Source organism: Lentinus tigrinus (genome assembly GCF_003813185.1).
Source record: "Lentinus tigrinus ALCF2SS1-7 unplaced genomic scaffold L226scaffold_21, whole genome shotgun sequence".
NCBI lineage: Eukaryota > Fungi > Basidiomycota > Agaricomycetes > Polyporales > Polyporaceae > Lentinus > Lentinus tigrinus.
In genome coordinates this window covers 21,992-46,520 of record NW_027137930.1, presented here as the reverse complement: position 1 = coordinate 46,520, position 24,529 = coordinate 21,992, and the positions used below count along the sequence as shown (strand labels likewise).

Genomic DNA, 24,529 nt, shown 5'->3' with positions numbered 1-24,529 from the left:
CAATCCTCTCACACTCCCATGGGTGGGAGCACAGGAGCCCCTGAGAGCAGACGGACCTCTTGGCTCCAGGAAGTCAGGAACCCAGCTCCTTCCCGCCGTTTATAAACCTCCCGGATGGCTTATCGCTGCGATAGCGCGCCCTCTTGGCCTCCACCTTCCTGCCGTGCGGTCTCGCAGACAGAGGGCACCTGTACGAGATGGCAATAATCATCGAGCGCAAGGCGTCCGACGGCTCCATTGTCGACGAGAAGGTGCCGGTCTCTGCGGACGTTGTTGAGGGCCTCCCTACGCTTGTGGAGAAGACAAACGACCTGAATGAGATTGGTGACGTGAGTGTTGCCCTATCTTCGATGCCGTCGCACACTGAGGTCGGGCATGCTGTGCATCAGGTCTCTGAAGACGTCCGTGCCATCGACCTCGACGACTCCGGAAAGGAACGGCCTATCGAGACGGAACAAGATTACGCTCTCCGCCTCGTCTCTCTCGATGACGACCCCTCGCTCCCGGTCAACACCGCCCGCACCTGGGTCCTCAGTCTCGGCCTCTCATGCTTCGCCGCCGTCCTAGGCCAGCTCTTCGTGCGTTCATCTCAGGATTCCGGTTCATTGTCATCGTCAAAAGCTCATGTGTCCACGACAGTACTTCCGCCCACAGACGGTCCAGGTATCGGGCCTCTTCCTGCAGGTCTTCGCATTCATCCTCGGGCGGGCACTGGAGACCATCGTCCCAGGTCCGAAACACGACATCGAACGACTCCGGACGAGAGACACCTGGTTCTGGCGTTTCGTGAACCCGGGCCCGTTCAGTGCGTATCGTACATATCGTTAGTGAAGTACCCCGCATTGACGGGATGTACCCTTGCGCAGATATCAAGGAGCACGTCGCTATCAGCATCATGTCGGTGAGTGCTGCTCCTATCTCTATTTCTGAAATATCCCTATTTTTCTCCCTGTTCACCGCTCATGCCGACATCAGACCACCTCCTCGGACCAAGCGGCTGCCATCTCGGTCTTTGCAGCCCAAGACCTCTACTACCACATTACAGTCAGCCCCGCCATCGCCATCTTCACGTGCGTATCGTCGGTCCGCTCTCCAAACGCATACTGACGGATCTAAAACCCAGGTTGATCGCCTCGCAGCTCATCGGTTATGGGCTCGCCGGCCTTGCGCGGGATTATCTCGTCTACCCAACATGGGCCGTGTATCCGTTCCTGATGCCGCAGGTGCAGCTGTTCGACGCCATGCATCGCGGGAAGGGGGTATTCCTCCAGAAGAAGCGGCGTGTGTTCTTTTGGAGCGTCCTCGTCGGCATCTTCGTCTGGGAGTGGTTCCCCGAGTACATTGCCCCGTACGTACTCTCTACCTCGCACTCACACCTTGTTGTCCTCCTAACAAGAGCGGACGTCTGCAGGACGCTCACCGGTATCTCCATCGTCTGCTTGGCGGTGCAGAAGAACGCTTGGGTCACTCGGTACGCCAGCGCTTCATGACTATAGTCTAGTGATAAACACCGCACTAACCCCTTATCGCAGTGTCTTCGGCGGCGCGGCGGGTAACGAAGGTCTTGGCATGTTCGCGCTCTGCCTCGACTGGAACTATGTCGGCGCGGGCGGAGGTGCCATCGGTTCGCTATTCACGCCGCTCGCCACACAGCTCTCACTCTACGCAGGGGTCGTCGTCTGCATGTGCGTCCGATCCCTTCTATTCGTTATTATCCTGACCGAGACGAATATCTTCGATGCAGACTCGCATTCTGCTTCTGTTATTCTCAGAATGTCTGGCACACACAGAACTTCCCATTTCTGTCCCAGCTGCTCTTCTACGAGAACGGGACGGAGTACGACCAGCTATCAATCCTGAACGACGACTTCACGCTCAACACTACCAAGCTCGAGCAGCAGGGTCTCCCATACTACGCCGCGTCGCAGGCCCTCACCCAGCTCTCGCGTACAGCGTACATCGGCAGTAAGTCTTCTTGCTCATACCTTGGCGACCGTGTTCACGCCTGACATGGTCTACCTCAGCCGCGGTGACGCACTTCTTCATCTGGCACTTCAAGGACGTCTGGGACGTGATCAAGAACATCCGCACGAAGGAGTGTCAGGACCTCCACTACCAGAAGATGAAACTCTACAAGGAAGTCCCGCTCTGGTGGTTCGGCGCGATCTTCGTCGTCACCTTCGCGCTCGGCCTGGGTCTCTGCTACGCTGCAGACTCCGGCCTGCCGTGGTGGGGCTTCCTCGTCGCGGTCATCCTGTCTGGGGTGTTCATCCCTGTCATCGGGACGCTCTACGCGACTGTCGGGTACGCGCCCTCCCTGCAGTTCCTCATCCAGATGGTGGGAGGCGCGATGGTCCCCGGTCGTCCCGTTGCCAACATGTACTTCACACTGTGTACGTCCCATTCGCACTCTGATGCGATCGCTTGCTGCGTAGCGCACGGCTGACCGCCCCATCACAGACGGGTCGAACACGTACAGTCTCACGCTCACCCTCCTCCGCGACCTCAAGCTCGGCCAGTACACGAAGCTCCCTCCCCGCGCGACCTTCACGATGCAGACCATCGGCGGCATCATCGGCGGCGTCCTCAACTACGTCGTCATGAAGTCCGTGATCGCCGGCAACCGCGCGATCCTCCTCGACGTGCAAGGCACGAACGTCTGGTCCGGGCAGCAAGTCCAGTCCTTCAACTCCGCCGCCATCTCCTGGGGCGCACTCGCGAAGCCGCTCTACGCCCCCGGCGCACGCTACGGCTTCATCCCGTGGATGCTCATCGCCGGGCTCGCAGTGCCCATCCCGTTCTACCTCGCGCACCGGCTCTGGCCGAGGCTCGGGTTCAACTACGTCTTCACGCCCGTCGTAGTCGCCGAGCTCGGCTACCTCTCCGTCGGGATCAACTCGTCGTGGATGACGTCCCTCGCGCTCGCCATCTTCTCACAATGGTACCTCCGCAAGTACCGCCCTCGATGGTTCCGCAAGTACAACTTCCTGCTCTCGGCCGCGCTCGATGGCGGCACGCAGATCATGGTCTTCGTGTACTCGTTCGCGGTGGGCGGGGCGTCGGGGAAGGCGGTGTTGTTCCCGACCTGGGCTCTGAATCCTGTCGGAAACCCAGATTATTGTCTTCGCCTGAGTGACTGAAACTCCCGTGCTTGAGGTTAGTTCCGACCTGTATTGTGATACATTGGAGCCTCCTTGTTCTCTATCTATCTCCGTAAATATTAAAATGGTATACATTCATGCGCCTTCCATGACCTGCTGTCACCGTGAGCGAATTCCTATAGGAGCAAGCGAAAGAACAAAAATGTTCTCCTCAGGATAGCAACTCCTGGTTTCGATCCAGGGACTTCAGGGTTGCCACATGAATATGAGCCCTGCACGCTTCCACTGCGTCAAGTTGCTGTACGTGAAAGGCGCTTGTATTTTATCAGGATGACAGGCGCCATTCGAACAGAACAAACACTTAATTCTTGAACTTACCATTCGAGTTGGAGGAACTTTCTCCTCTTTCTTCTCTTATCCACCACAGTCGCCCTTCTTATTGCGGTAAAGTATGCGCTTACCGCCTATGAACAATGCTCATAGTGCATATATGTTGCTACCGAGCCCATCGAGGACTCGGAGGGCACGAAACACGTACCCTTCACGGATTGAGAACGAGCATGGTGCTTGAACTGCACCAGTAGGTGTTCGCGCAATGGGTGAGCGCGACCATCTGCTCGCGATACCTATGTTACTCTACCATAAGCCGACAGTTTCAAGGAACGTGCTGGCCTCATAACGATTGCCTGGTCCCAACGTTCATCGTCGCCATGAACCACGAGGAACATCAGAGTTTCTCCCGTACGTGATTCTTTGGTTTTGTCTTTCCTGAGGAGTGCTTACGTCTCTCTACGTATACTAACTGGAATCTGTCTTATCTTCTCTCCCGACAGCTCGCCGGCGAGACAAGTTGATGAATAGTATTCGCTCCAGAGCTCGTCTCCGCTAGGCAGACCTACAAAACCACACGTCGGTTCCCGCGCCCGAGGTGATGCAGCCGTGCAGACAGGGACAGAAGGATTATGCTGATGCCCACGTGGGACATGGCATACGTGGATAATCGGGTTCGACATTCATCTACTCACCGGAGTCCAAGTTACCGGATAGAGACCTCGTATAAAGGGAGTGGTTCAGCCACGTTTTATCACGCTATGTCTTCCATTGACCTGATTCTTGATAGGCGATAACGTGGTGGGACTCAACGATACTTGATCGCCTTTGTGGGCATGTCCGGGCGCGAGGGGGCTCTCCTGCGCCAGCCTTCACCCGCCTCCTCACGGACGCCGGCGTTCTGACTCGCCCCCGGAAACGTCGCCCTCAGGAACTTGTCACGCTTCTCCTTTGGCATTGCTTTTTGCTAGTATCTGCGCCCTGCCCTCTGCCGGACACGCGCGAGTGCGCTCTTTGAGTACGCTTTAGACCGACGCGAGCGCCTCGCCTCTTTTCCCGCCCGCTTGGACTCGTTCCTCGGCTAGCAGGGCTGCTATGTCGGACCATCGTATGCGCAATGACATTCATGTCTTTCTGGGTGCGCACACAATGCCCGACGCTTTGTCGCGCTGTCAGTACATATCCCCGCCGCAATGCGCCCCCCGCTCTGCACTTCGTCTGCTCTGGCATCCTCGAGCCACTGTGCCTCTAGCTAGCCTCTTGTGTCTCGTATTCTCCGCGCCGTCGCTCGTACCGCGCCTTCGCTTTCGCTGGTCGAGATGTCGGTCCCACAGGTGTACACGTTCGACATTAAGCCAGACCCGGACACGCTGGACGTAAAGCCGGGTTACGTGCACGTCCCGAACCTAGGGAGGTTCAGTACCAAGGATTGTGCTGGGAAGCCACTCCCGATGGGAGACCTGCTACGTGCGCATGGCGCCTCGCTCTCGGGGAGGTTTGCGCGCGCGAACGATATGACGATAGTGAAGGTCATGAACAGCCGGACTGTGCGGCTCAAGGTCTCGGTGGGTTCTCTTCCCAGAGAGGCCGCGGTCGAGGATGAGGCTGAGACTGAGGCTGGGAATGTGGTGACAGTGGCCAGGCTATGCGGACTGGATCACGGATATCAACGCGGGGCCAATCGGCTCTATGGCTACCCAGGTCGCAACTGTGTTCAAGACCTTCTTGGCTGTAAGCTGTGGCTCTTCGTCTGTCGCGCGAGTGCGGAAAGTCTCACTGGCTCGCGTGCAGAATTCTTCTGGACACAGAAAGGCTGGGGTGCTCTCTGACTGGAACATTCAAACGAAGCGGTTTACACTCGAAGACTTCGCGCTGGTCGCGATCGTGCACCTAGGCGAGGACCTTTTCACTGCCGAGATCGAGCAAGTGCAGTGCCGACCTGGGTCCCCTCGGGGTCGATTCTAATCCCCTTTGGACTCAAGCTGAAGCTGAAGCTGAATCTGCTTGTGCGCGCTGGGCATGAGACTGCGGAAGCATCCTCAATCCCACACGCGCGACACATCCCGGCATAACTTGTTCGGCCCTTCCATTATCACTGGTACTCAAGCCTCGCCATTCGCGACTTACATTATTGCGTCACTTATATCACCCTCCCCTGCACCTTCATCTCGCCTGACTGACGCATATCGTAACTTATCCTGCATCGCCTGCTGCTCGACGCCGTGGGCATTTGCATCGTACTCGTACTTGTATCTTTAGTACACCTGTATCACTAGTCTTCTCTGTCTTCCGCATCAATGTATCACTAGCACATAGAATTGGAGCTGCTTGATCTGTCTATTGTTCTCGTGTGTGATGAGTCGTAGGCCAAAGGAAGAGGCCGGGATGAGGGGGCACTGCGAGCCTCTTACGCGCGCCACAGACGCGTCGCGACGCGTGAGTCACCCAGTGACGTAACGCGTTCTGAGTCACACATGCGCGCTTGCGGCTTTGTGCGCTCTCCTTCAAGCTCAATTTCCTTTGTTTTCGTGTGCTCTGCCATGTCCTGCTGCTATCTAGCTCCCTCTCTTTGCTGATTTAATAATCATACTTGATATACGGATACCTTGGATTTCAAGTTTCACGACGCTACGTGGTAAACGAACAACCGTTCCTCGCGACGCCAACAACCATGAACACGGATCAAGCAGTAGCTGTCAGCTCGTCTAAGGGCGACGCGACTGGCATAAAGGCACTGGATGCCGGCTCTGTGCACAAAATTTCTTCAGGCCAGGTGGTAGTCGACCTGCAGACGGCCGTGAAGGAACTCGTGGAGAATAGCCTGGACGCAGGGGCGACCAATATAGGTGTGTCGCACTTGGAATATGGGGCGTGGATGTGGAAATGCTGACGGGAGAAAGAGGTGCGGTTTAAGGAGTATGGGCTGGAGTCGTTTGAGGTGGTGGATAATGGGAGTGGCATCCCGCCGGAGGACTATGATTCTATTGGTGAGTGTTCGTTTCGCTGGAACTGGAGAGATGAAGTACGCGTGGTGGAAGAAGACCACTTTAGACCTGTTGATTCTGACTATGTACCGTGCAGCTCTCAAACACCACACATCCAAGCTGTCCTCCTTCACCGACCTCGAGTCTGTCGCCACGTTTGGATTCCGCGGAGAAGCGCTCTCCTCTCTCTGCGCCCTCGCAGAGTCCGTGTCCGTCACGACTGCCACCGCAGCAGAAGCCCCGGCAGGGTCCGTCATAGAGTTTGAGCGGACAGGCAAGGCGAAGAGTAAGAAGGGCAAGGCTGCTCGGCAGGTGAGTCGAGTCGCGTTTTCGTACTAATCTTCAAGCTGGATTAATCGCTGCGCCCTCTCACCAGCGAGGTACGACTGTCACGGTCTCCGGCCTGTTCAAGCCACTCCCCGTCCGGCGCAAGGAGCTAGAGCGCAATGCGAAGCGCGAATTCGGCAAAGCGCTCACCCTCCTTCACGCGTACGCCCTCGTCCCATGTGCGAAGGAGAACAAGGGTGTCCGTCTTAGTGTTACAAATCAGACCTCCGGAGGGTACGTAGAGCCCTTTTTCCCTCCATATCATGCGCTCATTCGATCAGCTCAGTAAGAAGACTGTTCAGCTGCGCACGGATGGGACCCCTTCGACGCGTGCGTCTGTCTCTGCGATATGGGGTCCGAAGGTGCTTGAGAACCTTGTCGAGCTTGACTTGACATTCGTGGTCGAGGTCGAGGCAGCAGTCCTGCGGCGCCTAGGCAAGACCCAGGACGATAACGAGTAAGCGCTTCCCTTGCGCTCCTGTGTTTCCGGCTCACTTAACTACGTGTGCTGTCGTAGGAGCTCCAATGAAGTCAAAGTGCGAGGACTAATCTCGAAGTTTGCCGTAGGCTGTGGACGCAACGGCACTGACCGTCAGTTCTGTTTCGTCAACGGACGACCATGTTCGCCTTCCAAGGTGCAGAAGGCGTTCAACGAGGTGTATCGCTCGTTCAACGCCACGCAGTCGCCATTCATCATAGCGGACTTCATCCTTCCCACGAGTACGTATCGAAAGCTACGCTGCTGTCACCGGTTCTCATCATTTGGATCAGGTTCGTGTGATATCAATGTCAGCCCGGACAAGCGTACAATTCTACTCCATAGCGAGAACAATCTCGTACAGGCGCTCAGAGTAGGTGCCAAGCCCGGAAGCTGAGATCACGAACTCACCAAACCTTGGTATCAGACTGCGCTCGAAGAGAAGTACGCACCGTCGAGGGCGACTTACGACATCAACGCTTCTCAGGCGCCACGCAGGATGGACTCGGCTGGGTCTACCGCGGCGACACAGCCTCGTGATACACCTCCTCAAGCTCGAGCACATAAGGACCCACTCTTTCTGCCGGAAGAGCTTGGCGACGACGCTAGCCCCGTTACCTCCCAGCCATCCTCGGAGCCTCTCTTCGCAGAAGCTGCAGGTCCGTCCGTAGTTGAGAGCGACGAGCCGACATTCGGCGAACCAACCTTCCTGTCCGAACCTTCTTCATCCAGCGCCCCGCTCGCCTCTCAGGAACACGGCGTGGACTTAGAAGCCGAAGTCAGAGAGCTCTCCACTGATAGAGCTGAGGAAGTGCGGGGTGTTGGACCCTTCGAGGCTGATGTGGACGTAGATATGGACGTCGACGTCGACGCAGACGCCAGTGCCAAGGCCCGGCCCAACGCTAACGGCTATCTTGTGGGTGCCCGTTTGCCGACCCGAGCCCCATCTCGTGCTCGGCAGGCGCTGGATGAGGATGGGGATCGGGTTGCCTCCCCCGAAGGGGAGGCGCCAATGTCTCAAACGGTTACTCAGATGAGCAGGAGGCTTGCCGAGAGGGCGTCACCGGCAGCGATGGACGACTCGCCTGAGGACGCGCCTATCCCTTCACTCAGGCCTCCCGTTCGCCCCGTCGTCCGTGCTTCGTCACAGTCATCGAAGAGCCCGGCTGAGCAAATGGTTTTGAGCACATCTGGCGCATCCTGGAACCTGCGTCGGCCAGCTGACGACGTACCCGGAGAGCGCCCGAAGAAGAAGTCTAAGCTGGAGGCGCCGCGCGATGGTCGGGGTGCACGGGAGGGCATGCGGGAGCTGTTACGGGGCTTCGCAAGGACCGGGAGTCAGGTGGTGGAAGTCAAGATGGACGTCGACGAGGAAGGTGAGGAAGGTGAGGAAGGTGAGGACGTGGCTGCAGAGGAGGAAGACGAGCAAGAACTTGTCTCCAGTCGGGATGACGGGGAAGACAGGCCTGAGACGCAGGAGACGGGGTCTAGCGGGGTCGGAGTTGGAGATGACGGCCCTATGGAGGAAGACGAGTCTCCAACGGGACAGGTCATCGATATAACCCATGGAGAGGATCGGGACGTGCCTGAGCCTGTGACGGCTCGGAGCGACCTCGGGGACTCTTCTGCCAGCGCAACGAACGAGGAGATTGTCCGAACGACAGATCACGAGTCTGTTTCAATGACCTTTGACTTGTCTAGCGTCGTATCATCTTGGGACAAGCTGCGGACTCGCCTCACGGACGCTGTGCGCGAGCGGGAGAGGGAGCGCATCGCTAAGCTCGAGACCGACAAGCTCGACTCTGCTGGTATCGGGAGTGCCACGGATGACGATGAGGCCGTCGAGACTCTGTCGCGTGTCATCGACAAGGACGACTTCGCACACATGGAGATTGTCGGGCAGTTCAACCTGGGGTTCATCATTGTGCGGCGGCGGAAGTCACGCTCTCATAAGGGTGATTCGCCCGATACGGAGATGGACGACCTGTTCATCGTGGACCAGCATGCCGCGGACGAGAAGTACAACTTTGAGACTCTGCAGCGCACGACCAAGATTGACTCGCAGATGCTCTTCCGGTATGGTACTTCCCCTCGGTGCCATCCTCGAACTCACAGTCTCGCACAGCCCCCATGTGCTGGAGCTTGCGGCTGCTGACGAAATAGTCGCACTCGAGAATATCGATGTCCTTCGACAAAACGGCTTCGAGCTGGATGTGTCCGAAGACCGTGCGCCTGGACAGCGCATGCAGTTGACTGCGCAACCGATTAGTAAGAGCACCGTCTTCGACATGAAAGGTCAGCCCAAACCTTCCCCGCGTGCCTGCTCAGCGATACTCAAAGAAGTGCACGCAGATCTCGAAGAACTTCTCCATCTCATGCAGGATCGCCCCGCTGGCCAAATGGTGCGGTGCTCCAAGGCCCGTGCCATGTTTGCCATGCGTGCGTGTAGGAAGAGTATCATGATAGGCACTCCCCTCAACCGGCGACAGATGACATCGGTACGTGTGTCTCTCCACTAACTCGCATGCGGTCAGCAACCTTGCGGGATGAGTCAGTGCTAAATGATCTGTGGCTCCTGTCCCGTCTTCCAGATCGTTCAGCATATGGGTACTATAAATCAACCATGGCACTGCCCCCACGGCCGACCCACCATGCGCCATCTTTCAGATATCGGCGGTGTTGGGTGGGATCCTCAACGTGACTCTGTCAAGCACGTCGAGTGGGCCGCATTCGGCCGTGCTGCTTCTGAGGGGTAAGGTGTTAGCGGCCCGCACGGATCTCGTAACGCGTATATCACCCTCTGTATTGCTCTATCTTGGTTTCAATTGTTCTCTTGGCTCACTTCGCTGAATCCCCTGGGCACCTCGGGTTCCGACAGGCTCCGTCGGACGATCGCGACAAGAATTACGGCAGGATCCACGGAACTGTGCTTGGTATACACGTTCGTCCAATAGAACGAACTCCGCTGCGCACGCTAGAATAAGATCGATAAGGTCTCGATAAATAATTCTCTCAGCTGGCCCGAGCTTCGGGAGATCACCAGATGCACTCAATTGCATTGCATGACTGGGATGCTTCGCGGCTGGTGACCTAGTCTTAACCTGGAAAGGCAACCAAGAAACTCGATGAGGAAATAAATGGCATTTCGTATGTCGAGGTGCGCGACATATACTAGATCTCATTGAGTAGACAAACCTGCGCCCACTGCGATCAAATGAGCTTCTCGGTACAGCTTGGCTAAGTTATATGGAGACAATATTTCCCGTGTTCGTGTGTATCTCGGACGTGACGCCGTGGCCAAGAGTATACGTTCAGCTTCAGCCAAGGTAGAATCGAAAGTTCTTGGCTTCCGCCCCGAATACAGCGTATCTTTCAAGGTAAATAGGGGAGCAGGAGGAGCTTCGAAGAGGCACAATGTCGTAACCTCAACAGTGACTTCACGGTCGGTAGGAATGCCGGCACCGTTGTCTTCTGTCTTGGTTCCATCATGCGCCATGGTAGGCACCGGTTACATCACAGCTCTGAGCTCATCCACATTCAACACTCATGGCGAAGCAGGGTAGTCGGGCTTGGTTCGCATAGTCCGCATCCATGAGTATGCTGCTGAGGGAGGTTACAACGCGTTAACGCTCGTATGGAGGCGGTGAGTAAACACGCGTAGTAACCTCCCCACAAGCGGAGAAAGAATATTACCACCGAAAGTCGGCGGTGTTGATGATAGCACCGACATCATCTTCGAGACCCGTTCTAATGCCCGAGATGCTGATGCCGCATCCATGGGCCCGGTTGATTGGTCGTGAGTGCGTCCCCCGAGGTTCGCGGATATTCAAGGACGGACTCAAGAATTTTCGCTAGAATGTTGACTAGGAAGACAAGTCAGCTGCTGCACTGTGTTTCAGGCACGGAGATAGACGGATGGAGAAACGGGGCTAGCAACTCCAGGACACACCTGTGACCTCTCATCGTCGAGTCAAATGACTTGAACTGCGGTCCTGATGTCTCGGCTGGGACATTTTTCGCCGTGTGGTTTATTCTTGACGAATCGTGGCGCGCCTTAAGGACCGCCACCGACTGTGATGATATGTCCAGCCCGTCTGTCATGCGTGACCTCGAAACGAAACTGGGGCCTGATTTACTTGGTACAGGGGGAGAGCAGTCGGAATGAACATACCGAGGAGGCCATAGGACGCAGTGAAGAATTGTCAACTGCGCAGAAGAAATCGCCATATGTTCGTACAGGGGAGTTTTCGCCCAGCATAGCGGTCGTTATTCTAAGGACCTGTAAGGCGGTTGGCTGAGACTCGGCGGTGGTCTCACGCGACTGTCACCGTGGGCATCGAGAGGAAAGGGCGGGATTAGTAAGTCATCATGTGGGGAGACTACCAGCGCACCTTTCAAGGCGCAGATAAACGAGTCATCCCGCCGTCCTAACCGCGCCGATGCGTAGCGTGTTCCTTCGGCCCGTTCAGTCCTTAGTAGCAGGTCAGGGTCGACGACGGGCGAGATCTTCCATGGTGTATCCGACCACCGATTCCAAAATGCAATAATCTTATCGGATCCATTATTGTGCTAGGAAACCTGGGCATCAAGGGCTACCCATCAATGGCACATCGTGACTTCGGTTATACCTCCAGAGCGGAATGAGGTTAAGTACCACATTGCGCGAGCACTGGGGCATGTTCGCCACATAGGACGGCATCGTTGAGCGTAGGCTGCCCAGCGATGCTGTGGGGTAGCTTAAAGGAAATCAGTGGGTAAAGTGCCGCAATCCGCGGCCCGGGTATGCTCGAATCCTCGTGGTCACGTGGTTTGTTTTGGCAAGTCGATGGAACGGGGGAATTCGCCCTTTCTCAGGTCTCGCTAGTCATCGTCCTCGCTCGTCCTCAATTTTATTACGACTCAGCAAGCGCGTCGGAAGCATCGACCCATCTAGACGCAGACGAGTCGAAGTGGACCCGAAGGAGGGGAAGGGGCCAACTTCTTCCGTGGGATTCCGGTTCTCTCACTCCCCAGATCTACACGGCCTCATTGGTGTCTGGGCGAGGAACACCTGTGAAGTCCTATCAATGTGACAACAGGGAGCGATGAGAGCGAATGCGACTCTCACCTCGGTCGCTTTTCCCCAGAGTTGGCTTCTTCCGTCGTTGACCCCCAACCACGAGCGGACCAACCTCGGAGACGGTCCCTGGTAGGAAGGACAAAGCGATGCTTAGACTGCAACCTCGGCTCATGGCTTGCCACTGTCGTCCCTCAGCATGTTCACGCTGGCATAGAACTTAAACACCACGAAGACTAAAACTCAATTGCCGGCAGCATCTGCCGCGATGCTAGCAGCCGTTGAGAGGCTCCGCGCAAATTGCTCCCTTGGAGGCAAGACTTTCTCGATCATGTCTGTCATGGAGTGGGAAGGGACAAAGGAGCTCCGAGGAGTGAGCGAGGACCCTCCGATCGGTTGACAATGTACGAGGTGAGTCCACATCCCAGCCAGTAAATGGTGTTCTGGTACTTGTGCGGCGCAGTTGTAGAACCGATTCGGGGGACGTGCAGCGCGGACGGAAGGCGTCATCATGTGCTAAAATTGTCAAATGAGCCCATACTGGCGGTTTGATGTGAGTCCGGATATGCTTCATTACTCGTACGACACCATTGTTGACGTTCAAGACGATGTATCTTACATGGCGCGGTCCAATAACCCTAAATAATGTCATAGCTACCCAGTGTTCAAGAGACAGGTCGATTACGATGCCCTATAGTGCCAAGCGGAAGCTGTTGAGAACACGCCGGTCTTCCGCGGTGAGTGGTTTATAACTGCCCGGACCACTACCCGGGCTCGTGGGATGCATGGGGGAGGCTGGCGGCGTCAGCGGCCCAACGGGAACCACGGTCGCTAAACGTGGTAAGGTGCCCATTGCACTGCTGGGGCGGTGCTGTCCCACCGAGTACTGACTGGAAGTGCGCAGCGTTGCCGAAGAAGAAGATGAGGATGATGATGACATGGGTCGATCGACGCTCGGAACCCCACGAATGACAGGAGAGGTCAGAGCCCACGGGGCTGGTGTCCAGTCGTGGTAGTCCCTGCCCGCATGAGGAGGCTCGTGGCTGTCGGCGTCCTCCAGCACGCGACCGAATCGAGCGATATTCCCCTTTGCAGATGTGAAGATCCCTTCGGGGACCCTGATGTTGCGGAGGTATTCGTAGTTTTCGACCACTGGAAGACGGGTGTAGTCGTCGCCCTGTAGATCGGTCAGGCTGCGGACTGGGTGAGCAACGTGATGACATAGACGTACAGAGAAGTAGGCAACGACGTGCCACTTCCGTGGCGGTTCACCGCGACGTGTGTGGACGTGCGTGGAATAGGTCTGCTTCGTGAGACCGTCTGGCTTCGATGGTCGGTCTTGTCTTCGGATGGGAGCGGGAGGCGCTGCGAATGGGTCCAGCGTCCGTCGAGCCCTACCGTGCTTGTCAGCCGTGAGAAACCGAACGTGCATGGACAGAAGACGCACCTGCGAGCAGCCTTGGCCTCTTTTTCCTCCGGAGTGGTCTCGATCTTCTCCTCGTAGAACAGGTAGTCTCCTCGCATACGGCTCTGCGACCTGCAGTGACAGCGGAGGCCGTTGGTGAGAAGATGCGGTCAGAATATTTTGATATTACTCACCAACGTCTTCCGTCTGTCCACCTCTCCAGCCCGCCTACTCAAGGACACGCACGACGGAGCGTGGGTGGATGCGCCGTATATCAAAACGGACGGATGTGCTCACCTTGTTTGTGCTCGGCCTCTTCCCACACGAAGACGTTGCCCGATGCGAGTTGCTCACGCTCGCTGGCGGTGAGACGACGAGTGATGAGCGGCAATATGCCTAGGCGGACGGCTTCAAAGACGACGTGGGCATCCCTGGCATCGCGGAGATCTTGAACGAGGAGGAAAATTGAGTAATGCCCGACGATCAGCTGTAACTAGCACGTACGAAGAGCGGGATGAGTAGCGTGGCCGAGATTGTCGACGGGGCGAGCAGCGAAAGGGGAAGACATGGCGCTAGCTGGGAGAGGTGAGTGGTACCCAAAACTCCACCGTAGCCGCAACTTTATAGGGCACGGGGAATCCGAAGTTGGCCTTTCCACAGGAACCGAAACGGGAAGGTCGCTCGAAACGGGGGAGCCCGGGTTCTTGGAATCCAGGAAGCTCGATATGGCTAATGGACAAGAACGAGAAGGTGATCGGATTGAATTGATAAGTAGGTTTTGACGCGCGAAAGGTGTCGCGAGGATAGGAACAGGCTACCTGAGGCGTCATCAGTATCCCCGCACTTGAGTTTATATGGAGAGCACAAGCCCGATGACGTTTGGCGTCCATCTGTCGAACCAGCGCATGGGACTCGAAAGTGACGTGTCCTCGCTAGTCTATCAGATTGAGTGAGGGACATAGTAAGGGTGGTCGGAGGACATACCGCCGTTGGGTTGTTGCGATTTGAATTGAAGTCGTAACCTTAAATCAGGCAAGACGTCCCGGTTTCCCATGCTCCTACTGGTCGGCATGCTATCTGATTTTCGCATGGCGCGTTTGTCAACGCAACACTGCTATTACGTCCTGCATAGGGACATCTTCGGGATCCGGTGTTTCTCCATAAGAACATGGAGCGGGGGAAAAAGAGGTTAGATATGGTTGTCGCAGCTGGAATACATAGCCCCGTCAGAACATCGCCAAGCAATAGATCGCGCAGAAGACTCACGAAGGCTATCAATGAAGCATTATCTGTGAGTCGCAGGTGAACCATTGGCTTGGGATGACCACGTTGCGTCTGCGTGCATCACGATGGTACACAACCGGGCCGCCTGTGGTTTTCTTGATTTGAATAGCATTGGCAGAAGCGGATGCCGTTCAATAACCGCAACGTACCTTGTGTTCCGTGCGTCTTTTTGTCGCAGAAGTATGCCAGCGACAGCATGGCGGCGACGTAGAGGAATAGACTATGCCGTAGTAGTGACGAGAGATGCGATGTTCCGTCCGATATCGGGTGGGAGAGGTGCAAGTGAGGAGAGACGGGTGGCGGACACTGGCGGACAGCGAGGTTCTGCCGCAAGAACTTGAAGCATCCTGACAACAAGAAGTGAGCGCGACAACGTGTCAAATGAAACATACGACATTCAATGACTTCCATCAGTAGACGCCGCCACTATAAGATTGAATGCTGACGAGCACTGAAGCGAGAGGTGACACAACACATTGATTATCCAGTGTAGTCGTTTAGACGCAATTCAATGCACGCTTGTTTTGAGTCACGTCCGGTAGCCATGGAAGTAAGGTTGACGCCCACTACACGACGTTGCATACTTCAAGAACAGTGATCTCACGGCAGGGATAAGGGTCGAGATTGCGGGCCGTACGTTGTCCAGGCACATCGCGTGCAACAAAATGAAGAGGCCGGGGATCGTATCTGGCATGTAGCTAAAGAGCTCCAAGGAACTCGTAAACGCGGGGTCTCTGCCTGACAACGTGAGCTGCGCCCCCGAAGGACGCGCACAGGTTGCAAGGGCGGTGACAACCGTGCGGACATTCTGCCGAAATCGCTGAGAGGATGGGGGGAAGATCACGGGACAGCATAACGCGAGTGCTCACCCGATCAAGGTCGATGACGCCTCTTGACGTCGGTGCGTGGTTTTGTAAGTGAGTGCAGGACCTAAGCGAGAGTAAGGTTGACAAGAGAAGTCCGGTAGAAGCAGGATAAGTTCATGTCCGCGCTTGAAGAGCTCGGATGGACGGCACGGAATCACATACCTGCTACTGCTAGGAAAGTCTCCGCGTGGAGGAGCAAGTCGGGAGACTTGGTCACCGGTAGGCGAAGCATGGTCCGTGTCGATATGCAGAGCCAAGATGTCCGAACGAAGCAAAGGAGCATGCAGCAGCCATCGACGAGGCGTTCTATGCGGGGACGGGTATGCCGGGTCCGAGAGATACGATGTCGGCAAGAGGGCGTAGTAGGCGGAGAGGGTACCAAAACGCGACGGAGGCCACATAGGCTGCGCCGGAAGCAAATGTCTCCTGAGAAATTTTTGGGAAGGATAGTCAGCTGTACCTTTAGGTTGAAGCTCAGGCGAGCTGGCAATGCGCACCGGCTGATCTATTCAGACCGGCGCGTTCAAGAAGCCCCCGCGGACACGCCGGAGTTCAGGAACGGCTCAACGACCGACACCATGAGCGAATGACGGAGGGAGACTGGTTGCGGTATGGTCAGATTGCTAGTGGCGTCATGACCGGAGTCAGAATGGCTGCAGATCGACTGACCTCGTGGCTTTCAGGATGCGCTGGTTAGAACACGCGACCCTGTGCATGTCTATTAGTCCATCATCGGCGGCATAGGTGCTTCGCACGGCAGGACTCTAGTGAGAGAGCATCCGCAGTCCAGATGGTCGCGAACGGGCTCAGTATTGCGCCGTGCCGCGCTATTGAGTCGCATGCGGCCCGCCGTTGCAAGAGGAGGTTACCGACGCTGAGGCTTTAGGTGACAGCGGTTCGTCCGGATGGTTACGCGACGGGACCTAGAGCCAACGCTGGGATAACGCAGAGGTTGCTCTCGCAGACCCGGCCAGGTCGATCGGCTACGATTATGCGTCAGCTCGTGGAAGGAGGTCAGAACGTCGCCGCACGTACCGCTTTATGGAAACCGGGTCGTGCGCTCGACGATCGTCCCGTGACGAGGTAGATAAGGCGCAATGACCACAGTACAGGATAAGATATAATATTAGAGACCATCTTCCCATGTCTCTTGCTGAGTCCTTCCGCCGGTCCGCAGTCCACTAAGCCTTGTGGTTCATCCGACTTCATCGGCGCTCTTTGATGAGATAGCGTCGCGCCGAGAGCGTACAAGAAGGCCAAGGAATACGGAATCATGCAACAAGGAAGTCGCAGAGCTTGGCTCTTCCGGGACGTGCTATTCAGACCTGTACATAGCGTGTGAGCGTGCTCTTGCAAACCCGACATGAAGCGAAAGCGCATTACGTGGGCGAGCATAGTATGGGAATGAGTAGTCACCGAGTGTATTAGAGTCACTCGTCGGCGACTAGGTGGTCCAGGTCAGCAAGGGCAGAATGAAAGGGGCGGACTTGCTCACATATTTGGACGCGCGGACATTCTCACGACCGCGCCGCTGCTGACCGGCCGCAGAGCCTGCTCGGGAGCCAATTTGCATAGCGTGTGCACGCACAAGACGATGCAGATGAAACACGCCAGAGCCGTTGTCGTAGGGGGGGAAGCGGGGAAGCAGGACATACTATTCCAGTAGGGGCTTGCGTCACAGGTCGCCGCTCATCGCGGGCGACATAGCGGTAGAACGGACGTGATATCCTGATCAATTATTCTCGCGCCCTGGAGGCTGTCACATTGCCTCGAACCGGACGCAATATTGACTGTCCTGGGTACCTACCGACGTCAGGTCACCGTCAGTCCTCATCATTGGCAGGCGTGAGCGGGGGGAATACCAAGCAGTCAGAACTGAGACCGCCCGTGTCGGGCTGGTTCCTGAGAGCGAAGCAGCCTTGTTCCCTGAGCCGAGCATGTCTTAGAGTGGGCTTTCGCCATAAACCGCAGACTTTACACATAACCGCCGTGGTGTGGGAGGAATTGCGCAGACGCTCTCAAGCTCGTGGCTTTGCTTTGCGATGTTTACGTCCAAGAAAGCGCGCGGGGCGCAGTACAGCCCGAGCTTCCCGCCCTCGTCCACATAGGCCCCATGGCCGTATAATCCCTCCTCGCAGTGTTACGGAGTCAGAACCCCGGCTCCTCGCAACCGGTAAGAACGATACGGACGTGCAACCACCGACTATCCCGACGCTTCCGTGCACTCTACCCACGATGTCCAAGGATGGGAGGGCTACTCTGCGACGCCACACAGACGGGGTCCGGAAATACGCAATATTTGCACGGACAGACAGAGAAAGAAGACCGACCTCCAGATACCTCATCGAGACAATGGCAGGTCCAGATCCGATGTACCAGCGCTGCGCAATGTGCGCCATCAGTGCGCTTCAAGTAGCAGGCTCAACAACACGCATGCTCGGGCATCCTGTCTGGATACAGGATACAGGAGCGTTCTGGTGAGAATTAGTTGAACGAAATCTCTAGACTGAACCCCTACAATCCAGATCATGTCTCACTGCGCCAGCGCAGTCATCGGAGAAGAATGGCAGTGCGTATATGGCGCAACGAGAGGCCTAAAGCGCGGGACCGCACCCTGTGGATGTCATGACGCTACCCCGTTCATCATGGCTCCGAGTTCGCCGTGTGCTGTCGACGTGGCACCGGCCATCGTCCATCCCCAGAGCTTGAGGTTTCCGTGATGTATCAAGGGCTCTCTGAGACGATTCAGCGCCACGGAGCCGTGAAACGAAACACTCCGTGAGACTTCCTAATGTTATACTTCGAAGTGTACAGGGGGGGCGAAGTCTCGCGGAGCGTCGAACGTCCTGACCAGATCTCCCCGGATGGGCTTGGCAAGGGGGGATCGCAATCGAAATGACTCGCACCGTGTTACTATGACTCACCCTTTCGACAGCTCAGGAGGGCGTGTGTAGTCGATGTTTGGCGACGAACTGCGCGGAACGGCAGCTCGCACTATTCATACATCAGGCTTGTCCAAAAGGTCACGAATTGTTAGATGGTCTTCAATCGGGCGTGTTGGTAACGATAAATGGCCTGGCGAGTATTCAGTTTGTTCCAGTCAGGGAAGCAGCGGGTCGACGATGAGGTAAATAGACAAGTTGCGATAGACGCTCGTGCGCCTCGTGCTATCAAACCTCCATCCGGCGCGCATGTACGCACTTACGGGTACTGGTAGACATTTGAGTACGAGCCACTGAAGAGTACAGCTGAAGTACATTGCGTAAGTTGGCTGCTATCGCTAATCACTCAGACCAAGATTTGTCGCAAGAACTTGCGGATGAATGATGATAAAGTCGGCATCCAAGATACGAATGACCGCTCCCACAGCGCAACCGCCATGTACTGAGAGGTATTACCTGCATCTGTAAGCCTGTGCCGCTGTGTACCGTAGGGAGAAAAAAAAACACGAACAGACGGCATGGAGTCCAAGAAGCTCCAGTCCGGATCGCCAACTTCTTTCATGACGGTAAAGCGCGGTCAGTGGAGGCCTTGGTATAACCATAGGAATGCTACAATCCCCAGATGATAGTCGAGGATAAGAGATGCTTATGAGAACGGGAAAATAAACTTGCGCACGGCCTTATTCCCATTAGCCGACTCGAACGACTGACCTCGTCATTACTAGTGACGCGCTCTACCAACTGAGCTAAACGGGAGTCGTTCCAAAACACTTGCATCATATTATGGATCGCTGTAATACACGCCGGGACGATGCCACTGCACCAGCACGCAAGTCACGGCTATCGGCTCGGATTCTCAAATCACAGCCGTGGAGGCCATGCAGACAACACAAACGGCTGAAAGTGACCGGAGGTAAAGGCATGGGGGATGAGATGGCTGCGGTCCGTGCTCGCTTCCCCCCGGGTGAACTCGAGGGTGGTACTCCGAGCGAGGTGGAAAACGAGTATTGGGCGATGACATGACCTTTTCTCCCTGGGCATGGGCTGCTGGCTAAATTGTTCAAGGTCCCACACTGGTGGACGAGGATGGTGAGCAGACGAGGGGCCTGTCCGACGACTCCGAGTCATTTGCACTTACGCGCCCGAAACCAGTACTCAGTCTTACGCTTCGCGGCCCAGACTTGTGAGGTTGCCCAATTCGTAGGCAATAATAAACATGTGATGAGGATGCGAATACAAACTGAAAAGTGAGTAGTTGCTCAGCCTACCATGCGCCACGATCGCGTCAAGGGACAGCCGCCGCCCCCGGGCGTGCCCTGTTATGCATCGAACTTGCCCGTCAGTCAATGCATCCGGTGTCATAGATGGCCCCAGATAAGTTGTTTTGCGGATGGGAATCAGCTGGAGGAGGGGGTCAAGGTCCCAGGTTGAGATGGTGGAGATTGAATGCCAAGTCACGTCAACCCTTAAACCGTTAACATTGCCTGCATCAATTTACTCTCAGTACGCACGGTACAAAGGCACAGTACAAAGTGAACAATTTTTTTCATAGCAATAGCTAGAATGATTTCCGGAAAAAAAGCAAAAGACCGACACGGTCGAATCAATTATATGTTTCCGGTCGCGGCGTTGACAGGAGAGTCGGTGCGGTGAGTCCACTTGGTAATTGGCACGAGCGACGAATTGCTGACTTGTGGACGACGCGTCCGGCGGAGATCTGTCAGTATGATCCCTGGTTAGTATGTGCGACGGCGGCAGCAAACGGACCGCCCTCACTCAACGTAGCATCGAGAGACGTGTTCTCATAGCGGTGAGTCCAGGTTCCAAAAGGAAACCTCTTAAAGATGAAGAGCATGTTCCCATTAGCCGACTCGAACGACTGACCTCGTCATAGGGAATTCCGGAAGTACTAGTGACGCGCTCTACCAACTGAGCTAAACGGGAAGTGTAGAGATCACCGCTTGTTTAATTGAGGTCTAGGCGCCACCGACGGGACCTGAAGGCCTCAAGTTCGGCCAAGGTCTGTTGCCAACGTCATCAAATCGACCTTCAAGTGTCTTGTCCACGTCCCACCACAGCTCCAGCGCATCATTTTCACGCTCTATCTCGAAACGGACGCGGACACGGACGTACTGTCGCTCCTCTCTGCATGACATCGGCTCGACGAGGCGGCGCGGCGCTGCGTCTCACATATCTCAACAGCATCGTCTGCATCCCCGGGGAAGAACGGGTAAGCTTTGACATGAAGGAGAAGACGGATTACCTTCTAAGATCTCTCTTCGAGGCGTCGCATTGACCCTGTGAGCTACTCGAGCTATCCGAGCTGAGCAAAGACAGACATGCTCAGCTTGTGATCAGCGGACTCCCGAGGATCATGTATGTCGTTCAAGACGATCATACGGTCACCCCGTTACAGTCGGAAACATGATGGTCCTGTCACGATACAAACTCCCCGCCGGCCGTACCCTCGACAGCAATCGCATTGCACAGGAAACGAACGATTCGAATTAAAGTCATGCCGCCACCTATTCATGCACGGACTAAGCTTTCTTAGTCCAGATCGCAATTGCAATCGCTCGACAGGCCGGTTGCAAATGCGGCCCTGGCAATCTGGCCTATGGCTGCTTCATCCGACGGCAGCTCCGAGCCGTGTCCGTCAACGCTACGAAAGGTGTGACCGCTCACAACTCCAGTTGTGTCCCGGACTCTAACCTTCCGTGGCACTCACCCACCCAGCTTGCGCAACCTACGGGGTACATAATTACAGAGGCTGCTGACCAGCCAACCCCATCGCATACTCTCTCCCACTTCCCCACTTGCGACCACAAGCATATCTCGCACATCCTCCTCCTCCCTAACTCCGACCACCATCCACACTCATAGGTGTCCTAGTCTCCCGGATATGGACACATAACGCCGGGCGCACCAGCTTCCTCGACCTACCGGCAGAGGTTCAAGTCGAGATTCTATGCCATCTCGACCCCACTTCCCTGTCCGCATGCAGACTCGTGAGCTCTCCCTATTGTTGGAGCAAACCGTCGAGCGTCGTCAGAGTGAAGCAAGTAGATAGATTTCCGCTTGTCCTGTACGGTAGCGTCGTGGTACAGAGGCAAACGGATGGGGCATAAGGCGCCCATCCGCACACGAAAATCGTCGGGCGCGCTACGCTGCGAGCAAGCGCTCGCTCGCTCGCTCACAAAATCCAACACACCCCCACGAGCGTGCAGCTTGCGAGCAGCTCAGAATGAATAAGAAAAAACGTCTGCGCACCCCCACAATGTGAAAACAAATCTCCCTGAACAACCATCTCCGCAACTCAGTCGGCAACTCCAAGGTCTTCTTCGGCACTCCTGCGCTCACCCATGTTCAGCGACCAATAATCTGCGCAAACGCTCATGTGCGAGCACTCCAGCTACGTGCGCTTTGAGACGGTGACCAGCGGGGAAAGGTGGTGGTGCGGCGGCATCCCCAGCATCGTTATGACACGGGGAAAGGGGGGGTCTGTGGCGGCAAGGCTCCATGCGTCATCATCGACACAGGAGGGCAAGGGAACTCGTCCCGGCGGGGTCTTCATCGGCATACCAACGTCCGGCATCATCGGCACGTGGTGTTCTGCAAGGGCAGGGCGACAGGAAGGGTGCACTCATCGTCAAGAGCCACACCTTCCATTGAGCATGCATCGGCAGAGGCTCAGCGGCATCTTCAGGTTCTTCATCAACATATCGACGTCCACGACAGTCGACATTCGGCGGGTTCGTCAGGGAAACGACAGAAACGGGGGGTACTCATCATCAAGAGTCCCTCCAATCAGCATGCGGCGTCTGCAGCGGCTCGACTGGATCTCCTCGGTTCTTCGACTACTGCGGCGACTGCAGCAGATTCTTCTTCAGGTTCTTCGGGTTCTTCTTCTGCGCCTCGCCAGGCGGCTTTGGGGATCGACGAGGGCCAGCGACGACGGCGGCTTCATTCCTCGTGACGACGTGAGGCAGCTCAGCGGCGAGAGCTCGACCTCGTAGCCCTATATTTTACTAGCCGGCTAGACTGGCTAGGATCCGTTTGTGTTGGAGCAAACCGTCGAGCGTCGTCAGAGTGAAGCAAGTAGATAGATTTCCGCTTGTCCTGTACGGTAGCGTCGTGGTACAGAGGCAAACGGATGGGGCATAAGGCGCCCATCCGCACACGAAAATCGTCGGGCGCGCTACGCTGCGAGCAAGCGCTCGCTCGCTCGCTCACAAAATCCAACACCTATGACCCTATCCTGCGACTGCTGAAACTGAACGTTGAGCCTCGCAGACATGTCGCTCGCTTTCGAAAGCATGGCTGTCCAGTATGCATATAGTCTAGGTGTTTCCGCGATGACCGATGACGGCTCCCCTTGAGGAGTCTCTCTGCGAGACCGTTACGCCCCGTCGTGCGCTACCAACGCGGTTGGAAGAGGAGCAAGAAATCCCCTCTAGCATTCCAAATTCCTCAGCAAGGATCATGCTATCTAGGACACTCAAACGGCGCCTTCGCATACGCCGTCAAGGATTCCGATTCTTTCGTTCTCCCGCTCTATCGCCCACCGTGGATCTCTGGGAGGACTTGCTGGTCATAACGCGACTAAGCGATGACCAGACTGAGTACGTTCGTCCTCCTATGTCGCACTGACAGCTTACACAACGAGCATCATCAGATACCTCCACCACTTCGTCTCGATTTCTAGTGATTGTTACCCACACCCAGTCGCCGCTTCGTCCATCCTTCGGGCACCACGTACCACCTAGCAGAGCTATGCCATCATCGTCTCGACATCTTCTCTGATCTGGTGGCATGGGGACATCTTCCTGTATCGGACGAAGAGCATTCCGACTTGCGGCAACCGACGATGGAAGTTCAAGTAACAAACTGGAAGACTGGTGCTGTCGTACGGGTTCGTCCTGTCGCCGCTGCTCTCCCTCTATCTGTCTCACTTATGGCCTTTGGACAACGGTATCAAAGTCGCCAGATATCTTCCTACCACCTCATCGATCGCCAGCATATCCTCATCACACAGCACCGCGGCATCCACGTGTTTGCTTTCGACCCTGATCGCAGCGGGAAAGCAGAGGTATAGAAGTCCCAAGCGCAACTCCTACACCTCTGCTTTCCCGCCTTCGAGCCTGCAGTGCAGCGTGCCGGACTATTCAAGAGCGTCCTACACATCCCTCGCGGCGTTACAAGGACGACCCCCCGTTATTCCGCCCAGATCCATCCCACTCGGTGCTCGCCGTATGCATGGACCATTTTGAGATCAACTGCGGATGGACGAGCTTGCATAAAAGCGGTCTGGTTTCCTCATCTCCCTTGCGACGATCCGTGGCCTGAACGAAGGAAGACCGCATGGGGGCAACTCGGACGCTCCCTCGTTATGCCCTGGGACGACTGGGGCCGCGCGGGCGCGCGAGTCGTCACCGCGGGCAACGTGGACCTGTTTGACTTATCCATCGCGACGCACGGGTCGCGCTGTGTGCTCACGGTCCTCAGCACTCCGCTCAACGTTGCCAATCTGGTCCTCATCGATGCGCACCCATGGGCACAGCAATGCCATGGCCGCGGCGCGAGCGTGACCCTGCAGACGTTGCGACACGCCGGCTATCATGGTGTCAAAGTGGTCGACAGCACAGACGTGCATTCCATGCTTACCCTGAGCACCTCTGTACGGCCTGGAAAACAAAGAGCGTGGTCTTGGAGGGGAGGTTCCCATGCTGGATGGCGTGGTATCCGGCCCCGCCAGA

At 56.1% G+C, this 24,529-nt stretch overlaps 7 protein-coding genes and 3 non-coding genes across 10 annotated transcripts; 3 read left to right on the top strand and 7 right to left on the bottom strand.

Moving 5' to 3' along the window:
- Positions 1-195: 195 nt before the first annotated feature.
- Positions 196-3,194, top strand: L226DRAFT_489767 (OPT oligopeptide transporter; the record flags this gene model as incomplete). Its single annotated transcript, XM_067677288.1, has 11 exons — positions 196-329; positions 390-578; positions 640-805; positions 867-901; positions 976-1,070; positions 1,124-1,348; positions 1,412-1,471; positions 1,533-1,685; positions 1,745-1,965; positions 2,025-2,393; positions 2,461-3,194. Coding segments are annotated over 11 exons (2,327 nt in total), but the record flags the coding sequence as incomplete, so codon positions are not given.
- A 124-nt stretch (positions 3,195-3,318) lies between these two features.
- Positions 3,319-3,401, bottom strand: L226DRAFT_t176. Its single transcript has one exon. It is a non-coding gene; the product is annotated as a tRNA-Met (tRNA).
- Positions 3,402-5,937: 2,536 nt separating this feature from the next.
- Positions 5,938-10,060, top strand: L226DRAFT_489761 (DNA mismatch repair protein MutL). The gene is made up of 11 exons (XM_067677287.1): positions 5,938-6,277; positions 6,332-6,418; positions 6,513-6,727; positions 6,792-6,976; positions 7,029-7,199; positions 7,260-7,462; positions 7,514-7,593; positions 7,648-9,296; positions 9,346-9,515; positions 9,573-9,718; positions 9,812-10,060. Exons 1-11 carry the CDS (start codon positions 6,103-6,105, stop codon positions 9,974-9,976), a joined length of 3,246 nt encoding a protein of 1,081 aa, XP_067533252.1. The 5' UTR covers positions 5,938-6,102; the 3' UTR covers positions 9,977-10,060.
- A 2,907-nt stretch (positions 10,061-12,967) lies between these two features.
- L226DRAFT_546786 (uncharacterized protein) lies at positions 12,968-14,249 on the bottom strand (the record flags this gene model as incomplete). The annotated part of the gene is made up of 6 exons (XM_067682446.1): positions 12,968-13,453; positions 13,508-13,670; positions 13,724-13,813; positions 13,876-13,912; positions 13,979-14,128; positions 14,186-14,249. 6 exons carry the CDS (start codon positions 14,247-14,249, stop codon positions 12,968-12,970), a joined length of 990 nt encoding a protein of 329 aa, XP_067533251.1.
- On the bottom strand, positions 14,030-14,871 carry L226DRAFT_144066 (uncharacterized protein). Its single transcript, XM_067672379.1, has 3 exons — positions 14,666-14,871; positions 14,186-14,609; positions 14,030-14,128 (listed from the first exon to the last, which is right to left on the bottom strand). Exons 1-2 carry the CDS (start codon positions 14,769-14,771, stop codon positions 14,254-14,256), a joined length of 462 nt encoding a protein of 153 aa, XP_067533250.1. The 5' UTR covers positions 14,772-14,871; the 3' UTR covers positions 14,030-14,128; positions 14,186-14,253.
- A 529-nt stretch (positions 14,872-15,400) lies between these two features.
- On the bottom strand, positions 15,401-16,527 carry L226DRAFT_143993 (uncharacterized protein). The gene is made up of 4 exons (XM_067672378.1): positions 16,501-16,527; positions 15,994-16,431; positions 15,835-15,895; positions 15,401-15,773 (listed from the first exon to the last, which is right to left on the bottom strand). Exons 2-4 carry the CDS (start codon positions 16,230-16,232, stop codon positions 15,495-15,497), a joined length of 579 nt encoding a protein of 192 aa, XP_067533249.1. The 5' UTR covers positions 16,233-16,431; positions 16,501-16,527; the 3' UTR covers positions 15,401-15,494.
- On the bottom strand, positions 16,528-17,535 carry L226DRAFT_143992 (uncharacterized protein). The gene is made up of 4 exons (XM_067672377.1): positions 17,327-17,535; positions 17,215-17,275; positions 16,867-17,156; positions 16,528-16,814 (listed from the first exon to the last, which is right to left on the bottom strand). Exons 1-4 carry the CDS (start codon positions 17,402-17,404, stop codon positions 16,755-16,757), a joined length of 489 nt encoding a protein of 162 aa, XP_067533248.1. The 5' UTR covers positions 17,405-17,535; the 3' UTR covers positions 16,528-16,754.
- Positions 17,536-19,456: 1,921 nt separating this feature from the next.
- L226DRAFT_t175 lies at positions 19,457-19,529 on the bottom strand. Its single transcript has one exon. It is a non-coding gene; the product is annotated as a tRNA-Thr (tRNA).
- Positions 19,530-20,629: 1,100 nt separating this feature from the next.
- L226DRAFT_t174 lies at positions 20,630-20,717 on the bottom strand. The gene has a single exon. It is a non-coding gene; the product is annotated as a tRNA-Thr (tRNA).
- A 1,322-nt stretch (positions 20,718-22,039) lies between these two features.
- On the top strand, positions 22,040-23,019 carry L226DRAFT_143976 (uncharacterized protein). Its single transcript, XM_067672376.1, has one exon. It carries the CDS (start codon positions 22,169-22,171, stop codon positions 22,787-22,789), a length of 621 nt encoding a protein of 206 aa, XP_067533247.1. The 5' UTR covers positions 22,040-22,168; the 3' UTR covers positions 22,790-23,019.
- The last annotated feature ends 1,510 nt before the right edge of the window (positions 23,020-24,529 follow it).